The 20,142-nt window shown below is 46.8% G+C and overlaps 1 protein-coding gene across 2 annotated transcripts in view; it reads right to left on the minus strand.

The window, feature by feature from the left end:
* Positions 1-20,142, minus strand: part of SHROOM2 (shroom family member 2) — a 132,271-nt gene that overhangs the window by 56,288 nt on the left and 55,841 nt on the right. For both annotated transcript variants that reach the window (XM_045538431.1, XM_045538432.1), the window contains exon 2: positions 11,088-11,239. In XM_045538431.1, the coding sequence (XP_045394387.1) occupies positions 11,088-11,239 (152 nt within the window). The remainder of the gene's footprint in view (positions 1-11,087; positions 11,240-20,142) is intronic.

A 20,142-nucleotide genomic window follows, 5' to 3' on the forward strand; every position in this document is an offset into this window, starting at 1 on the left:
GAGAGAATTCCTTCCCTCACCTCAAAAAATAAATCAATCAATCAACATCAGTGTTGGGTTACTTTCCTAACCTTTTATAAGAAAGCAAAAAAGCACCACCTCCCAACACAAATACACAGTGTGGGTTTTGCCCCCCACCCCCCGCCCAGCTGAGGTGGGGCCAGGAGGGAGGGGCCCTGGCCTGCTGGGAGCCCACATCTGCAGTCTGCACCCCTGCCTGGACGGGGAGGGCTGCACAGGTGTGGGGCTGGAGGGCTTCGAGCCCGGTTGCGAGAGGTAGGAAAATAAAGAATGGTGTCTTGGGGCATCTTAGGGTGAAGAAGAGTCGGGGTTTGAAAGAGCCAGAGGTGGGAAAGGCCTTGCGGATAAGGGGCCAGGCTGGGAAGTCCCAAACACACCGTGAGCTTCCTGACTCAGCCCTCAGAGTCTGGGAGGGGCACGGAGGGCACAGGCTCCGGGAACACCTGGGGTAGAGGAAAGAGGAATTTGCCTGGCCACTGCCCACACTCTTCTGACTCTTAAACAAAAAGCACCTCCCTCCAGCCATCAAATGACCCTGCACTTCCTTCCGTTTCCTGCCAGTCCTCGCAACACAGCTCTGGCCAGATCTCCCCCCTCACTCCAGAACCATCAGCTGCTCCCAGTCTCCACAGAAGGAAGTGGTGGCTCCCAGGCTCTCCACTGGCTAGCCCAGGGGTTCTCAGGTCACACTCCCTGGGGCAGCAGCACTCTATCACTTGGGGACTTGGTACATACAGCAACCTCTGGGCCGCCCCAGACCCGTGTGTGCCAAGTGTGTGTGCACAACCTGAGCAGCTCTGCGCAGCCCTGCCCCTCCTCTCCCCCCCCCTCTCCCAAGCCTCCCTTTTGGCTGCAGCCCTTCCCCTCTGCCACAATCTGTAGGACTTCCGGCTCTAGTTCCCGGTACGGCTGACATAGGTTTACGTCTCCATCTCAAGCGTGGCTCGGCTCCAAATGACAGCTCCACTGCCCTGTCCTCAGGAAAGACCTTCCTGGGGTTGGCTTCCAGCCCTGCTTCCCTCTCTCTGAGTCACCACCTGTCAGAGCTCAGCTGCGTACTCCAGAAAGGCAGGTCCTACTGGGATGACCTTAACCACCTGGCTGGAGTGCTTCTAACACACATTAACTGCATGTATAAAAGACACGTCAGAGCACTCTGTAAGTGATCACTGTGTGTGTTTACTATAAGAAGAAACTCGACTCCCTAACGGCAATGTAGCAAGACTACAGAGCGTTCTTTTCCCGGGCGGCGGTGTGCACAATGCTGCGCCGTGGACGGTGACATCATGCCTGATAAAATCTATAGTCCTAGAAGATACGAGTCAAGTAGTTCCTGCCTTTATACATGAAGTGAATTAAGGCAAGATAAAAATTCCCAAGTGACCTAAGTAGCTGAAACTGATACAAGACATCAAAGCCAAATTTTAAGCGAATGCCAGGGCCAGGAAGCGGCATTCATGTCAGATGAAGGCATGAGAGCTGCCGTCCACCGGGCCCGGTTTCCCATCTGTCCCTGAGCAAAGCAAGCATGGCCCGGCTTCTGGCGTCAGCCCCTGGCGTTCCTCCTAGCTACTTCAGCAGAGTCTGCGGAGGAATGTCACCAAACAGACACAGGCAGAACAAAGAATGGGAGCAGACCTAAATGACTTGATTTTTTCCATTAACATTTATAATCCTCATTTCTTTCTTTCTTTCTTTTTTTTTTTTTTTTGAGACAGAGTGCCGCTTTGTTGCCCTGGCTAGAGTGAGTGCCGTGGCGTCAGCCTAGCTCATAGCAACCTCAAACTCGTGGGCTCAAGCGAGCCTTCTGCCTCAGCCTCCCAAGAAGCTGGGACTACAGGCATGCGCCACCATGCCTGCCTAATTTTTCTATATATATTTTTAGTTGGTCAGATAATTTCTTTCTATTTTTAGTAGAGACGGGGTCTCGCTCTTGCTCAGGCTGGTCTCGAACTCCTGACCTCGAGCGATCCACCTGCCTCGGCCTCCCAGAGTACTAGGATTACAGGCGTGAGCCACCACGCCCGGCCTATAATCCTCATTTCTATAAACCTATTACTGTTGGAAAGAATAAAAAGACCTCTCCCAGCATCCAAACCACCTGTGCTCAACAACAGACATCCCCCGACTATCTAGTGCCTCGTTTCGTTCACGTTTTAAAAGGCACCAGCACAATTCCTGGCAACACTGCAACAGAATGGATGTGATGGCAATGAAACTCAGGATGTTCAAATGGGCAGTCATTCATACGACTAATTATACTGAACAGCCCTAAGGACTAACAACAGGGCTGAGGAGTCTTATCTAAGAATAAAGACAAAAAAATTTCACTGACACACTGAGTCAACGTCTCTGTATAAACAAGGAAAAAGCCTTACCAAAAGAAAGCAACAAGAGACTGCAGACGGCTGTCATCTAAATGCTATGGAGAAAGAGTTCTATCCATGTACACAGACGTGAAGGAAAAGGAATGAGATCTCAAGAAACAATCTCACCCACCTAGCCCTTTCTGGAATTCCGTCCACTACAGAGCCCATAATTAACTGCATTTTCACTGAATTTGTCCTCAAGTTCCCCTCCTGGAGCCCATGGTTGCTCACAGTGTCCTCAAGTTAAACGGTACTAAAAGTTAACAGGGTATTTCTCCTAGAAAATGGAATGAGGAACAGGGATATACACAGAAGATATGAAGTTTAGGGAAAGTAACCAAAGAAAGGGACTTCGGAGTCCCGGCAAGAAACATTGAACCCTCCCCACAAAAAGTGACGGAAGTCTGCAGCAAAATCAGGACAAGACGAGGTCTGTGAAATGTAGTAAGAAAACCAAGAATTCTTCTGAATGCAAAGCATGGGCACTACCACTGTAGGTTAACTGAACGTGGCAATAGTCAAATGCTATTTCCATTAAATAACATTTCTCCAAAGGAAACCTGTAATTTTACCCCAAACATCTTACAGATCCTTTAAACATTCGGAGAACTATTATATAGCACCACGCATATGTGGTCGCTATGGCCAACTACCACTCCACTCATTCGTGATCATCAGCACATGCTGAGTGGCTGAGCTTCTATCTCTGAGATAGAGGCATTTTTTTCTTTGCAAGAGCATCGAGCCAGAGAATGGTCCTCTGTATCCTTAAATTTAATAAACCACCACATCAAAGTTGAAAAATAAAAGTAGGAAAGTTGCTCAAGAAAGATCTGATTCCTCCCCATATGTCATTTTTGCCATTTTACTACAGCTGCTGCAGACAAACACCCTTGCTGTCCTTGTTATCTTATCACATGCACGCACACTCACCATAAATAAAGGGCACAACCACCCTTCACGGTGTGGAGAACTGTTGCCACCTACTGTCCACCCACCCCTGACGCTGGCCACCCCACCTGAACAGGAGCAGTCGTTGCCAGGATCACCCAACTTGGCTAATCGGCACACTTCACAACTGTCCCCCAACGCTGTCGTGACTACCCTTCAGCAACTACCTCCTGACTACTTGCCGTAATAATGCCACTTCATTCAATTAAAAGGCCTTTGGACTCTAGCCGCCATGAACAGGCTTTCTTTAAGAATCAAATCAAGTTATCAGACACCTACTCTAAATGGTGGCAAGTAGCTTGTCATCAGGGGTGGCAGGGAGGCAGGCATGGGATGAGGCTGTTCTCACCACTGAGCATTTTCTTTGTGTGAATAACAAGTGCTGCTCAAACAAACCAAGAAGAAAACCAGGCTTTCTTTAATGGTAAGGTATGCCCTTCACTTTCTAGAGAAGGCCAGGGCCGTCTCGGGTACTTGTTTTCTTCCCCTGGAACTCCCTGCTTGGAACCGAGGGGCGTTAGTGGTAAGCCGGGCTCGCGGGGGCAGTTCTAAGGAGAGGTGGCGTTTACTCCTTTATGACCCACTCACAGCCATCTGCTCACAGCTCTGCCAACCTCACCTCTCCCTACCCCTTGGCAACAAACAAAAAGTGCCTTCGTTTTGTCTAGACGAAGCAGCCAGCACAGAGCGTCCAGCTGCCTGCCGGTACACGGCTACAGCCAAAGGCAAGATGGGCAGAGAGGGGACCCCCTCGGTGTGCTGAGTGTGGGCACACAGAGCCCCTAGGAGCCTCTCAACCCAAAAAGGCTTCATCCCCCTGCCCCTTGCGAGTGATTAGGAGGACGAGAGGAACACTGGATAGAGCCAGATATGGACCACCCGCCCTGCCAAGCCCCTGGGTGTCCGCTGAGCTGCTTCCTCTGGCAGCCACCCCATCCTGGTGACAAACACCGAGGTGTGCCCCAAAGAGGACACACCCAGGATCTACGCTCCAGGGCCTCACCCAAACACTGCTCCTTCCAATCCAACAGCAAACCGCCCGGCAGGAATAAACCTTTTCTCCTAAAGCTGAGGGCTTTCAATTTTGTGGATCACATTAAAGCTGCTCCTTTTAAAAAAATAAATAAGGAATAGCCATTTTAACCTCATCATTAATGCCATTATTAATTTCTCAATAATTTTCTAATACTCAAAATGAACTTAATCTGTCCCGTGTGAACCCCACTAGGCAGTATTCACAGTGCCTCTGGAAACCTCAAGCACAAAAATAGGTGAAACACTCTCTGTATGTCTTAATATATTAGAAACCATCAATGCTTTCAAACTAAATTCTGTAGACATCACTTGCGTGCCTCAGTTATCAGTGTGTATTACATGCTTTATACAGGTCTAGTTCCTTCACTGCAATTAGTAACGGAAGAAACAAAAAGCAACATCTTAACTTTTTACCATTCTCTACTTAGGATATGAAACATCTCATGTAATTAGAGATTCATCTGATTAAATTGCTTATGTCACACACTAAGTCTAAACCTGAACAGAATGAACTTTCCTCGAAATAAAACAATTATGATCTATGTGGCTGTGTTTTATTTCCTGATTTTAATAAAAACTATAAGCCGGGCGCAGTGGCACGAGCCTGTAGTCCCAGCTACTCAGTAGGCTGAGGCGGAAGGATCACTTGAGCCCGGAGTTCCAGGCCAGCCTGGTGAGACCCCACACTTCATTCATTCATTCACTCATTAATACACAAATACAGAAGTAAATAAAAATAATGGAAAACATCCCAAACAAGTTAGGGTCTTCTTTGTCTTAACAGGAAGACAAGCACAGTAGCAAACAGCCCTAAGCCCCCAAACACTGACAGAATAGAAAAACCCACTCTGGAACCACAGACAAACAACATCAGACACCTTCCAAAGCTCGGGTTTCCTCTGGTGTTTTCCAGGGTCCCCACTAAGGAGCACACACCCCCCATCTAAACACACACACAGTTTCTGCCCCAGGAAGAGCTCTCTGGGGGTGGAGGGATGGGGAGGGGGGCAACCTGCTGACGTCTGAGCCGGCCCCTTACTCCTGTCACAGTGTCACCGCTGAGCAGCAGCTCCTGGAACGTCTGTGCTAATCTATGTTGGGGCCGCAGAGCCACCTGCTCAGGGACAGCTCCAAGGAGCCAGCACCAGAGGGGAGTGCTGCACAATGCTGGCAGGAACCAGAAGTCACCACAACTCAGTAACACCCGAGAAGGGATGCATACTGTAAGGAACTCGCTCCCAGAAAGCAAGAATGCCATCCCTCGATGGGAAGCCTCCTTTCTGCAAATGTGTAACCACACCACTCAGTCTCACAAACCCTTGCAGCCTGCTGCAAAAAGACCCTCCCTTCTGCTGCTAATCTGCTCCTGAATGCAAGCTTAGCGGATGTAATTAGATTCACAGGAGGGTTTAAGGCTGCCAGCAAAGAGGCAGGAAATAACATGAAGCAACCCTATGCTGATTTGGCCCCAACAAAACTACTTGCAACCCATGGTAGGTTCGAGAGACACCACCCAGAACTGGGATCAGCGAGGTGGCAGGTGTACTTCACTGCAAACAGAGCTAACATCACCATGTGAAGTTGGGAAAAGGGCCAAAAGAGTAATTACAAGGTTTCAAAAATAATTTATGATGTGGTATTTATTATAAATTTTCCCTAGGGCGTTTGAAATTATACTTTTTAAAAGCTGAACTTTCAGTGATTTGCCTTTGAAGTGGGAAAGATGGGTGACTCTGCCCCCAGAGCTGTTAATGCCATTTTAGAGCACTGAGTGGGTAGGACAGTCCCAGCCAAGCATGGTAGGAGCTACTGCACCTTCTCCGTCCTTCCCCGCCCAGTTCCCCAACTCCAGCAGAGTTCGAGGGCATCGGGCAGACCTCCACTTCGCACATCTTCACAGCGAGGGACTTACCTACTGGGCTAAGTTAGTCAGGAAAATGCCAAAGTGGCCCCCAGTCTCTGGCCTTAACCTTATCCAAGCACATTTGCTTACGCCAGCGAGTGGCGGAACTGCCTCGGCTGCCCAGGGAAACAGCCTGTGGCCCTCTGGGAAAATCCCAGAGCCCAGATCCACTCCAGACCTGCCCGTCAGGATCCCCAGGGGCGGGCCTGGGCACCTAGAAAAACAGTGCAGGTGCAAACCGGAGAGAGACACACACACGACTCAGGCTAAGCGCCTGCCCTGAACTTCCCTGCGAGGGGCACTTCCTTGGCGGAGCAAAGACGGAACAGGCTGCCTGGGAGCAAAGGGCAAGTCAAAAACAGCCTCTCCCCGTGACCGGACTGGTGGATCCAACCGGTGGCTCCAACTCCTGGGCAATCACACCCCCTCTTCTGGCCCCATCCCCCATCTCAGGTCCAAGGACTCTGCCCAAGCATCACAAAGGAGAACACACGTGTGAGGGTGACTGTCAGGAGCTCTTTGTTTCCCGCTAACCCTGCCCTGGGAGAGAGGAAGTGCCGGCCCTCGCCTGTCTGGGGAGACAGCGATCACGCTTCACTTTCCCAGCACCACCTTCTCCATGACAACGAGATCCGTGTTGCCCATGAAACAAGATGCCACCACTTTGTGAAACTGGCCTGCTGCGATCCTATCTTGGCTGCGTGGTCCCCTGGCCACCACATATGCTAAGACAAAACGAGCGTACAAATAAAAGACGTGCAGCAGCTGTCAGGAGGGGGAGGGGATTTTGTATGTGATCAGCTATTCAAGCAATGTTTAGAAAAGCACGGTACAGGTGCTTTGTACTGAGGTGTACCGACCTCCGCCCCCCACCGCTTCCTGGGCGCCCCAAGGTGGGCAGGCGGCTGCTTCAAGTTGAACAAGGGCTGAGCAACCTAACCTACCATTTGGTCACACTTTTAGGAAGGGCAATAAGGAACACTTACACGTCTTGTGGCCCCATGAACGGCCTGCAGAGTCCCTCTGTATGAATGAGCCACTATTTTTCTAAGAGTATACTCCCCATTGTGGAGCGCAACATAAAAGGCTAGGAAATGCTAACCAATCCACTGGGAGAGAAGGAAGGTGAGCAGCTCCCTGGGAATACACAAGAGGAGGGTAGGGAGACTTAAAGAGAGATTTAAATTTAGATAGAGAAGAATCCATGTTCCGGCTTTCAGACGAATATTTTTTTTTTTTTTTTGAAACAGATTCTTGCTCTGTCTCCCTGGGTAGAGTCCAGTGGTGTCATCAAAGCTCACTGAAAACTCAAACTCCTAGGATCAAGCAATCCTCCTGCTTCAGCCTCCTAGGTAGCTGGGACTACAGGAGCATCCCATGACACCCAGCTAATTTTTCTATTTTAGTAGAGATGGGGTCTCACTCTTGCTCAGGGCTCAGGCTGGTCTCCAACTCCTGAGCTCAAGTGATCCTCCCACCTCAGCCTCCCAGGATTACAGGCGTGAGCTACCACGCCTGGCCAAAAGAATAATTTTAAAAGCACTTTTTGGTGTGTCTGCGATAAGGAAAACCATACAAAGTTAGCTGGGGTTTTAGGAGTCCTGACTATGTCCACATTTGGTCACAGAAGTCTCCTGTGTTGATTATTGTGGTGTAAGAGCAGAGGAAAAATAGTTTGTGGGTTTTTTTTCCCTAACACAGTTCTTAAAAGTGTGTTTGAAAATAAAAGTGTTTGGCCAGGTGTAGTGGCTCACGCCTGTAATCCTAGCACTCTGGGAGGCTAAGGTGGGAGGATCACTTGAGGTCAGGAGTTCGAGATCAGCTTGAGCAAGACTGAGACCCCGTCTCCACTAAAAACAGAAAAATTAGCCAGACATGTTGGCATCCACCTGTAATCCTAGCTACTAGGGAGGCTGAGGCAGGAGGATCACTTGAGCCCAGGAGTTTGAGGTTGCTGTGAGCTAGGCTGATGCCACAGGGCTCTAGCCTGGGCAACAGAGCAAGACTCTGTATCAAAAAAAAAAAAAAGAGAGAGAGAGAAAAGAAAAGTATTTAAATAAACTGCTTTGCTTCTTTTTATGTCTAGTTATGCATATTACTTAAAATATTAAATTCTATTGAAATCACCCTTCTGTGTACCCTTCAGATAAAGGAAACCACGAACACAGTTGCTTTATTCAGGACACAAAATGGACATGCTATACCTCGGCTCCCGTCAATAACCCACGGCAGACGTTTAATCCTCCTTCCCAATAGTCTGTAAGTACCCTCTCAGCTAAGTCAGCTAGCAGGTGCCCTAAGGCCTTTTCTCTTTCCTCCTACCAACCAGTTCTCATGTGGCACGGAGACTTTCCTTTGAACAGATTTCAGATTATCTATGTTCTTAAATACGTACTTCTAGTTCAAAAAAGAATTATATCCTCAGCCACAAAAAACAATGGTGATCTAGCACTTCCTGTATTACCCTAGATGGGGCCAGAGTGCATTCTACTAAGTGAAGTATCCCAAGAATGGAAAAACAAGCACCACATGTAGTCACCATCAAATTGGTATTAACTGATCAACACTGAAGTGCACATATAGTAATAACATTCATCGGGTGTCAGGCAGGTGGGAGGGGAAGGAGGGGATGGGTATATTCACACCTAACGGGTGCAGTGTGCACTGTCTGGAGGATGGACACACTTGAAGCTCTGACTCAGGTGGGGCAAATGCAATATACGTAACCTAAACATCTGTATCCCCGTAATATGCTGAAATTAAAAAAGTAAAAAAAAAGAAAGAATTATATATATCATACTTCTAAACATATGGAATGATGCCTGATCTCATAGTTACAGAAATGCAAATTTCAATAATAAAGCCATATTTCACCTATCACATTCACAGAAAAGAACAAAAAAACAAAAATACCCTATGCTAGAATGATGGGGAAAAACAAGTGGTCTCAGAAATTAGGGAATGTCTATCAACATCCACAGTGCACTATCTTCTGACTCAAAAACAGCCATGCTAGGAATTCATATGCGCAGACAGGCCCTGCTGATACAAAGTTTGCCTGCTGTGTTGACTAAGCGGCCATCCCCCCATAGAAAAGACAGACAGACAACAAGCATAGCTGGCTCAGTGCTTAGGGGGCTGTGGCAGCCCAGAACCCAGATGGTACAAGAGACAGAAGAAAAGGGAAACCCCAGACAGCCTGGGGCCGGGTGGTGATTCCCAGAGACGGTTTGTAACTCCCTGTCTTAGCTCTGCAGCTTCCCCCACCAGCACCATCCCGAGTGAACTGAATCCTGTGAGAACAAAGAACTGCCTCAGGAGGGCCACAGAGGTGACCACAAAGGAATCACAGCACAGTGTCACGGTGCACGCCCACCCTCCCCAAACGGCTCAGACCTGCCATTCTGAGACTGGACTGTCTGACTTCAGAGAAGTCGTGGCAAGGAAAGCACATACCACTGAGAAACTAGATTGCTAAATTCATGTGGCAAAAAATGTTTCTCTTTCCTCATTTCCTTTTTTCTTGAAAGTTTATTTCTTTATTTTTATTTGTATCTATTCGTGGGGTACAAGTGCAATTTTGCTACATTGCTTTGCTGCACTGTGGCGAAGTCCAGGCCTTCATCCTTCCTCATTTCTTTCCTCCCGCGTGCTCTTTTGCACCGCCTCCCCCTCCCCCCCAAAAAAAAGTCTTTTGGGAAGATGTCTTCAAGTCTGCACTAAAAATTAAAATAAATGTTTGAGTCTATTTATTTATTAAAATCTACAGCCAACTTTGGAAAAATGCACTAATTTTGCCAAAAAGGGCATGCAAATGCTTTGCCGCTAATTAGCCAACTATAAAACCAGGTGGGGAATTATTTCTATTTGAAAACAACAAATCACAAATACTTTTGTGCTACCCAGGAGTAATGTTTTAGTTTCTGGATATAAAAGCATCGTGTCCCTAAGTCCATTTTCTAACCTCTTAAAAACCATCCAAGCTCCTGTCAACAACCTGATGCATGGGAACAGGCAGGCTGCTCCCCTGGGACTCTAAACACAGCACTGTAAGCACCTGGGAGCCGCGCTGCAGCCTGCGTGGCAGTCACTCTCTTTCTAGCATCAACACCGAACGCTCAGAAGCCTGCCACCTTGTGTAAGAAACAGGCACCGACATACCGAGTCACTGGAGCAGTTTTCTCTCTGCCAAGAGAATATTAAATCTACCTGTTGCCAAGGGAAAGATATGGGTATGCAAATTCACTTAATACATCAAAAATTTGTGGCCAGGCGTGGTGGCTTGTGCCTGTAATCCTAGCACTCTGGGAGGCTGAGGCGAGAGGTTCACTTGAGGTCAGGAGTTCGAGACCAACCTCAGCAAGAGGAAGATTCCATCTCTACTAAAAATAGAAAGAAATTAACTGGACAAATAAAAATAAAAAAAATTAGCCGGGCATGGTGGCACAGGCCTATAGTCCCAGCTACTCGGGAGGCTGAGGCAGGGGGATCGATTGAGCCCTGGAGTCTGAGGTTGCTGTGAGCTAGGCTGACACCATGGCACTCTAACCCAGGCAACAGAGAAAGACTGTCTCAAAAAAAAAAAAAAAAAAAAAAAATTTTTTTTACATCAATAGTCATAAAATGCGGAACCTTTTAAACTTTCATACTGGGTTCATCCTTGGCTAAAAGATATAATTCTAAGTGCGCGCACACAAAGTCCAAGTCAGGATCTCTGCAGTGACACAGGCTGGCCATTCAGGCTTCCCATCCCGATATTCTACTCACTGTGTGTGTCTTAGTAACGTGGCAGGTGGCACAGATCTTACCTTTTGACCACCAGCTTCAGGGTCTTGTGGGACCCCTTCACCAGGCAAATCGCTTCCTGTCTAAACCCCGAGAGACCGATGTCATTGATGCCAACGATCTCGTCTCCGGCCAGTAACTTGTCGACTGCTGCGGCTTTACTTCCTTCCTCAATCTGAAACAGAAAAGCATGTTCCATGAGCCTCGTGCGTGAGCGGGCCATTCCTGATAAAGGAACACCATGCGCGTGCAGTGAACAGGCCCCAGGGCTGACCCTGTTCCCACTCGGGGCACCAGGGCTGCGCTAACACAGGGCTTCTTTCACTGACCCCTCGTGCTGGTAGCCTTTCCCAAGGACATGGGTGCTGTTCACCGGGAGAACAGGAATCTCGGAAGCACACACAACCGAAAATATGGGACCCCAAGATATCGATTCATTTTCTGGATAATTTTGGACCATGTTTATCATTTACTAATTATTTCTCATGCATTAACCCTGGACCCAGTTAGATCACTTTTGCAAAAGCTTTATTGAGATAATTTCAAATACCACATATTCACTCATAAAGTATACAATTGCATGGCTTTTATAACAGTATATTCACAGAGCTGTGCAACCGTCACCACCATCCGTGTTAGAACATTTCCCTAATCCTAAAAGAAACCTTGTGCCCATTAGAAGTCACTTTCCAATCCCCGCCCCAGCCCTTGGCAACCACTAATATACCTTCTGTGTCTACGTATTTGTTCTGGACAGTTCACATAAATGCAATCATACAATAACTCGGCCTCACGCACGTGGCTGCTTTCACTGAGCGTGATGCTTTCAAGGTTCATCCACCTGGTGGCATGCATCAGCGCTTCATGTCTTTTTATGGCTGAATAATATTCCACTGCATGGACGGACGACACTTTGTTTATCTATTCATCAGCTGATGGACATCTGAGTTGCTTCTACTTCTGGCTACTGTGAACGATGCCGGAATGAACATGGGTGTGCAAGTTTTTGCGTGGACATATGCTTTCATTTCTCTTGGGTATATACTTAGAAGTACAGGTGGGAATTGCTGGGTCCCCTGGTAACTGTGTTTAACACTCTGAGGAACTACCAGACTGTTTTCCAAGGAGCTGCGCCACTGCCCGTGCCCACCAGCAGTGTTTGGAGGTTCCAAGCCCTCCACATCCTGGCTAACACATCTGTTTTCTATTACAGTCCTCATCAGTTACTACACCATGCTGTGTGTATTAAAATACTCACTACTCAGTGCTAAACAGTCTGCTCTCAACACATACCCTTGACTCCTTAAAAAGCTTGACTGTCACTCATTTTATGGTAACTTTTATCCTGAGAAACACTGGTCTTTAATTCCTAGACGGTACTAATCCAATTTACCTGCAATTAACCCCAGTTGACACACTTATTTTCTGAACTAACAGTGGTCAGTCAAACCCAGCCAGCAGCCTTTTTTTATATATAAAATGTTACTGCAATACAGCCACACCTATTCATTTACATATTGCTACAGGGCAGAATTGAGTAGTTTGGCCACAAAGCCAAATATATTTACTACTTGGCTTGTTCCAAAAAAGGTTTGCCAAACCCCGTTTTACACCAAAAACCTTTACGAACTGCTAGGAAAACCAGTGAAATAAAATCACTGCTTATGAGCACATCAGTGTATAGTTTGCAAGTTTGCTGCCGTTTGACTCTACACCATGGCTAACGCAAGAATAGCTTCCGAAAGTCAGCACGAAGCACTAACTCAGTACATTCCCCTGGAGTTAAAAAAACTAGGTGGTAAGCAACTTAGTTTGCCTCAGTTTTACAGTTGCATTTTCCCAAAATCTCCACCTACATTCGAGGACAACTGAACTCTTGTGAATAAAGCAATTATCCATTGCAAGTCAACACCATAAACAAAATTAAAAGACCACTCCTAACAAAAATATGAAGCAATTCAGTCAACAACTGGCTTCAAAAGTCCAGACGATTATATCCAAATGTCATGACAGATTGTAAATAAGTTTCCACCAGCCCAAGACTGCACACTCAGCCACGGATAGCAAAGTGCAGGCCATGGTGGAGAGTAGATTCAGACATGCCCTGAACGAGAGGCCAAGGGGTCGTCTGGGTGGATGTCCAGGGGCTGGGGGATCTGGAGTAGCCCCCCATGTTCTGCACACAGGAAGGGTCCTTGTCCCAGGCCGCACCAGGAGGATGGTTCAAAGACGGAGGGGGGCATTTGTATGGCCACATCACTGCTAAATGCTGTAGCTGGAATGATCCATGCACATCTGTATGTCAGCGACAGAAAGCCTGCGTGTTGACGTGGCTGACTCTGCTCATTGCTATTCCCCCTCTGAGCCAAGTAAGGTGAGAAAGATAGTGAAACTAAGGGTGTGGACAAGGAGGCAAGTTACCCAGGGATTCCAAGGCAGTTCCTGGCATCCTGGGGCCAGTCCTTCCTTTCAGAGAACTCTGGTCGTTAGTAACTTTCCTTGACTGTAAGAAATTCCACTTTGTTCAAAGGCCACAGAAGCTTCTTCTATCCATGTGCATGCATTTCATGGCTGCAAACTCTAGCCCCTAAGAATTCTGGTTTCTTTTTCCTGGTATCCTGGTATTAACAGTGGATAACACAGCTTACCTGCAATATTGATGCTATTAATTACTAATGTACGCCGAGCGCAGTGGCTCATGCCCATAATCCTAGCACTCTGGGAGGCTGAGGTGAGAGGATCACTTGAGGTCAGGAGTTTGAGAGACCAGCCTCAGTAAGAGCAAGACACGGTCTCTACTAAAAATAGAAAGAAATTAGCTGGGCAACTAAAAATAGAAACAAAAAATTAGCTGGGCGTGGTGGTGCACACCCATAATCCCAGCTACTCAGGAGGCTGAAGCAGGAGGATCGTTTGAGTCCAAGAGTTTGAGGTTGCTGTGAGCTAGGCTGACGCCACAGCACTCACTCTAGCCCGGGCAACACAGCGAGACTCTGTCTCAAAAAACGAAAAAATACCAATGTACACAATGTACAAAAAAAAGGTCTAATATAAGGAAATTGCAATTCAAAGCTTAAGTTGGATATAACAAATCATTTCCTAATAATTCTTAGCTTAAACTGTCTACAACTGACCTCATTCAGAATAAATAATAACTCCTTTCTCCCACGGAGATACCCTCATGACTAAATGTAAACATACAACTTATTTACTACAAATAGGTAGAAAGATTGGCCTCTTTAAGTACATTTTGGTAGTGATATTTCTCCCCTGAAACTGTACTTCATGTTATTGTTTTATGAAATTTGCTCCAGAGTAAAGCAGCAAAAAGAAACAATTCATATACATTTATATACATTTATCTCATTTAAGATTTAAACACTGACCTCTATGAGTATAGATGATTTCTCTCAATTCTAATTCTACTGTGAAAGGAAACATGGTATAAACTGAGAATTCGATTTATACATTTAATGAGTTAGAATGATGACACGGAAAGGTACTAACAGGAAGAATCCAGTGTTTTAGGTAGAAAAGTAAAACATAAAAACATTGCTCTAAATAACAAAATTGTCAGAATAATAATACCAGTCACATGCTAATGAGGTATCTGCTTACAAAACTAATTTAGCCTATATTTTGAAGAGTACCCCAAAATGCACATTTACAAAGTATACTTCTATCACCACAAATTTCTAAGGACAGAACTTTATGATGATTATTATTTGCCTTTAAACAATTATGAATCGTAGGTGGAAACAATTCAAATGTCAATCAACAAGTGAATGGATAAATAAAATGTGGTCTATACATATAAAGGAATAATATTCAGCCCTAAAAAAGATGGAAATTCTATCAGATGCTACAAGATGGACGAACTTTGCGGACACTGTACTCAGTGAAATAAAGCAGTCAAAAAAGGACAAATACCTTATGATTGAACTTACGAGGTACCTGAGTTGTCAAACTCACAGACACAGAAAGTAGAATGGTAGGGGCTGGGGATGGGAGGGAATGGGAGTTAGTGTTTTAAGGGCAGAGGTTCAGTTTGGGAAGATGAAAAGTTCTGAAAACAGATAGTGGTGATGGTTGCAAAACAGTGGGAATGTGCTCAATGCTGCTGAACATACACTTAAAAATGGTAAATTTTATGTATATTTTACCAGAATAAAAAGTTATGCATTCCTTGACATCTAAGAACAAGGAAACTATTTTGGCCCACTATAAGAGTGATATATGCTAAATTTGTTTTTTTGGGGGTTTTTTTTTGAGACAGTGTCTCACTGTGTCACCCGGGCTAGAGTACAGTGCCATCATGATAGCTCACTGCAATCTCAAACTCCTGGGCTCAAGCGATCCTCCCACCTCGGCCTCCCAGAGTGCTAGGATTACAGGCGTGAGCCACCGCGCCCGGCCAAGCTGAACTTTCAAACTGTGTCCTTTTCCCTATACTAACACCTTTGAATTCAACTATTATAAGAAAACCTTTAGGCAAAACCACGATGACTAAGGCTTGTGGGGTTTTGGGACAGTTTTTGAACCAGCACTTCCTCAGGGCGACACATTACCTGCGTCTGATTCAGCTGGGACCAGGTGGGTTTTCAGCCTCATCCCCACAAACGCTTATATGAACAAGTCCTACGCAAAGTGCTGCCATTTACTCTCTGACCTCACTGGGGAGGATGACACGGTGTTACTTCTTCTTGTCTGTAAAGATCCCTAAAAGCTCGTCCTCCAGAAACAAAGACCACATTCCACAACACCCACCCATCGGCCTCCCCTAACCACACTCCACCTACATTTCCCAGCAAAAATGTGTTTTGGTTTGGGAGATAAAGTAGTTTTTTTCCCCTCCTTTTGCTTCCTCGCCAAGAAAGAGTATCTCTACATGTTTATTTTGCTCATGGGGAAAGCTGTCAGAAAAGAAAAAGCAGCTTTGAAAACTTGCATTCTATATTCTTTACCCCATGAAACTTCTCAAGTTCGGGAGAATTAATTAGGCTCAAACTTGGCGGAGAACAAACCTAAAGCTGGCGCTGGTGTTCACAGGATAATGCCTGGGACTGGCGGCCTCCCTGAGTGCACCACACATGGCAGCACTACAAAGGGAGGCTCGTTTTGTCTTAACCTCCTGTTTGCAAGGTAAAGACGGCACTTGGCGCTGTAACTGTTCATGGCAATTGCCTCAGGTCTGCAGAATGCCAGAGCCACAAACAGGGCAGTTCTGTCCTGCAGTAGTTAGGAAAAATCTCCAGTGGCACTTGCTCTAACTCCAAAAGGTCCCTCTGCAAAAAGCCGAGAAGTAAATCGTTCCATGCTCACGACAACGCTGGTCCCGTGTGCCACGCTGGGGGCGCTCACAGAATGAAGCACCAAGTCCACACAGCAGGTCTCAGCTATTAAATGGTAGTATTCTTATGGAAACTCATTCCCCCTCCCTGATAGCAAGAGTTAAACATCCCACAAGGAGCAGAATACCTCATGGTTCTTACAGAAATGTTTTCTCTACAAACAACAGGGAAAAAACAAACAGTTAATGAAAGTCTTCCCTGGAACAAAGTTCTTCATACTTCACTGAACAGACGATCAAGGATGAAGACCCATGAAGGTGAAAGCATCTTGATTGTAGCAGGGGACCAGGCTCACACCGATAGGACCTGTGTCCCGAGCAGTGGCAGCGTGAAGGGCCATCGATGTCCCCCTCTGCCTCAGGGCGGAGCCTCTGCCTCAGGGCGGAGACGAGAACTTGAGAAGGCCGGGAGGACATTCCACAGAGGTCCTACGTGATAGTGAAGGAGGGTGCCGGGCAGGAAGCCTGAGGGAGCGCCTGGGGAAGGAGTCTGGCAGGGCGTGTGCAGGGCAGTGTCTGAGATAAGGGCCTGGGGGTGGGGGGGGAGACAGAGACCCGAACCTGGAGTTGGAATCTGGGCCATCCTGCAGGCGGTGGGGGCCCAGCGACGGCAGGCAGGGAAGTGGGGAGGGAACTTACTATTGAAGCCACTGCTTCTGCAAGATCAATCTCATAGTTACACACAAATGAACATCTCCGGCAGTAAGAACAAAATAGCACGGAGGCTGACCCTGAAGGGTGTCCACCCACCCAAGTCTGCAGTACTTTTGGAGAAAGAAGGGTCCCAGAGAAAACAACAGCAGGTGCTCCAATCGAGGCTGCAAAGGAAGAGACCTAGCCACAACGTCACCTGCCGCGAGACTGAGTGAGCTTCAGGGATTTGGAAAAATCATAATGACCAGAGATCAAAATAAAAGGGAAAAGAACAACTTTTTAAAGTTTGATACCGTATTGCAAGAGCCATGAATCACACCTGCAATGGATCAGTCCTGACCATCTCAAGAAAGCTTGATTTTCCAGAGAATAAAATAACTCGATGACGAGGCAACACCTTTTGTTAGACAGGACCGGCACTGAAGCCACCTCCTCAGTCTGTTTAGTTTAATTCTCTTACTCATTCTAATCGAGCTCAGTTTCTGGGGAAAGGAAACCTGACTCACCCGGGAAAAGGAGCGAATGGTGAAATGACCTGAGAACACCTTGTCCATGCCCAAGGCTCGCCATGAGGCACACGGCACTCTGATGACAGTGGAGCTCCTTGAAAACGGAAACCACCGCCCTAATGTGCTGAGACTTTTAAAAATAATAATTCCTGTTCCCACTGCAGTGCCAGCAGCTGGGGCGGCAGGAGGAGAGGCAGCGGCCAGCAGCCCAGATCCACGAAGGCGCTCGGCCCGTGTCACCAGGTACCACCACGAAAATGTCCGAGAGGAAGGTCGGCCAAACACAAGGGCAGTGGAGGAAGAGCCCAGAGGAGATGGGCAAAGTCAGCTCACCCTGCTCCTGCAAAAGCGGAAATGAAGCCCAAAGAGGCAGCAGGACTGGATAAATCTTCAGACAAAAAAGTGCAAAACAAAAGGAAAAAGCAGAACAAAGGGCAAACTGGCCACGTGGCTAACCAAGCAACCAAGGTTTACCTGGGGGCAAGGGAGAGACCTCAGCCTCTGGCGAGGCCTCCGGAGGGAGAGCTGACTGCTATCACACACCTTGTCCTACCAGGGCTCCCTGTCCACCTTCTTGCACAAGCCAGAGGAATATTTTTATCAAGTATTTTGTAAATGCAAGTTTTCCAATAGCTCTAAAAACATTTTTAAGGAGAGATTCCCACCTCATTCCATTTTTTAAGTGTAAATGCTTTTATAAAAAGAGATGAAATCACTTGCTGGTTGTTTATTTTTTGGCATATATTTCATGTAAAGCTTTGACTGTTTTGGGTGTCAGGTTAACATTCCATAGGTGGGGGCTGGGAGAGCACTTTTTATAACCTATAATACAAAGCATACTCAATGGCAATTTGGAGTCACAGTTGTACATTTTAATAGTACATCTTGAACAGTTTAAAGACTTATTACTCCTAGGTTGTTGTTTCTCAGTAGAATTGTTTCCTAAAGAAAGCTGCCTTTTTTTTTTTTTTTTTTTGAGACAGAGTCTCACTCTGTTGCCGCAGCTGGAGTGCCATGGTATCAGCCTAGCTCACAGCAACCTCAAACTCCTGGGCCCAAGCAATCCTCCTGCCTCAGCCTCCCGAGTAGCTGAGACTACAGTCATGCACCACTATGCCCGGCTAATTTTTTCTATATATTTTTAGTTGTCCAGCTAATTTTTTTCTATTTTTAGTAGAGACGGGGTCTCGCTCTTGCTCAGGCTGGTCTCGAACTCCTGAGCTTAAACGATCCTTTTGCCTCAGCCTCCCAGAGGGCTAGGATTACAGGCGTGAGCCACTACGCCTGGCCAGAAAACTGCTCCTTGATCCTGGCTCTCCCTGCCATCGGTAACATTTTTGGTCCCTATAGTCAGTTTTCCTAACGACTTTGTTAATGTGCTATGAAAGATTGAAAATTTGAGTTTGTCATTTTTAAGATAATAAATTGTGAATGACTAGGACTGATGATGTAACAGCTTAACAACACCTAAAGATAAAGGTACTTGATATCTACACAACTCTTCAGATTTTCTGTAAGTAATTTAAGAATTGAATACAAATTGAAATGTCTGTCGTGATCTTCAAAACATCCAATAAAATATCAATTATGAAAAAAAAATTATTTTCTTCATCATTGACCAAAAAAAAAAAACAGGGAAAGAAAAAGAAAACTGATAAAACAATATCCTCCTCTCCCCAAAAAAGCCTAACAAAATAAATTAAAAACCCCACCTCATGTGTTTTGGAACTAGACGATCAAAGAGGTATTTGGTCCTGTGCTTAGGAACATAAAGGTCTAATGCTCCTTTAGTCCTTGCCTAAAATGAGAGCTGGGTGACTCGAGGCCCCAGTACCCCAGGACGGGAGGGGGGATATCACCTGCATAGGGGACAGGGCCGGGCTAATGGACAGACAGGCCAATGAGCTGGTGCCCTGAGGATCAGCTCAGGTGCTAAGGGGTGTGTGGCCACCAAAAATGTTGGGGGAGGACTCCATGAGAGTGTTGCCAATATTTGGAGGACAATATTTGGAGGCTGTGGCGCCTGAGATTAACAAACAGCAGCTCCACACAGAAACACGGAAGGAGTCTTCCAGGAGTGACTGGGAGAGCCGAGGGGGGTGTGACATGTGCCTCAGGCAGCGGGGAGTGGCAGCCTCAGAGTCCACGCCAGCTGGACAGGGAGGCAGGGGAGCGCTGTGTGCTCTGTGGCAAGGACTGACCACCCTCGTGGCGGACAGGATGAAGCCCAGAGACGTGTGCCTCCTTTCCAGATGGGGCAAAGTTCCCAGGGACCCGGCAGAGTCCCAATCATCACGTCAGCCCTGTACCCCAGAGAACACAGGCCAAGATCCGCCAAAGAGACAGTTAATGGACAGCATCACTCAGGGAAGGTTTTTTGAACACTGTTGGGTGTCGGAGGAATTTACAATCCAGAAGAGAAAGAAGATTTGCAAACAACCTATTCCAACCCTGCCAGGCAGCACCACGTTGCCTCTCAAGCCCAAATCCCCCCACTGCCCGCGTTGTGATCCTGCAGCTGGACCCTGTGAACATTTCCCCAGTAGGCTGGCACCTGGTGGGCAC

This window comes from Lemur catta, chromosome X, assembly GCF_020740605.2.
Source record: "Lemur catta isolate mLemCat1 chromosome X, mLemCat1.pri, whole genome shotgun sequence".
Lineage (NCBI taxonomy): Eukaryota > Metazoa > Chordata > Mammalia > Primates > Lemuridae > Lemur > Lemur catta.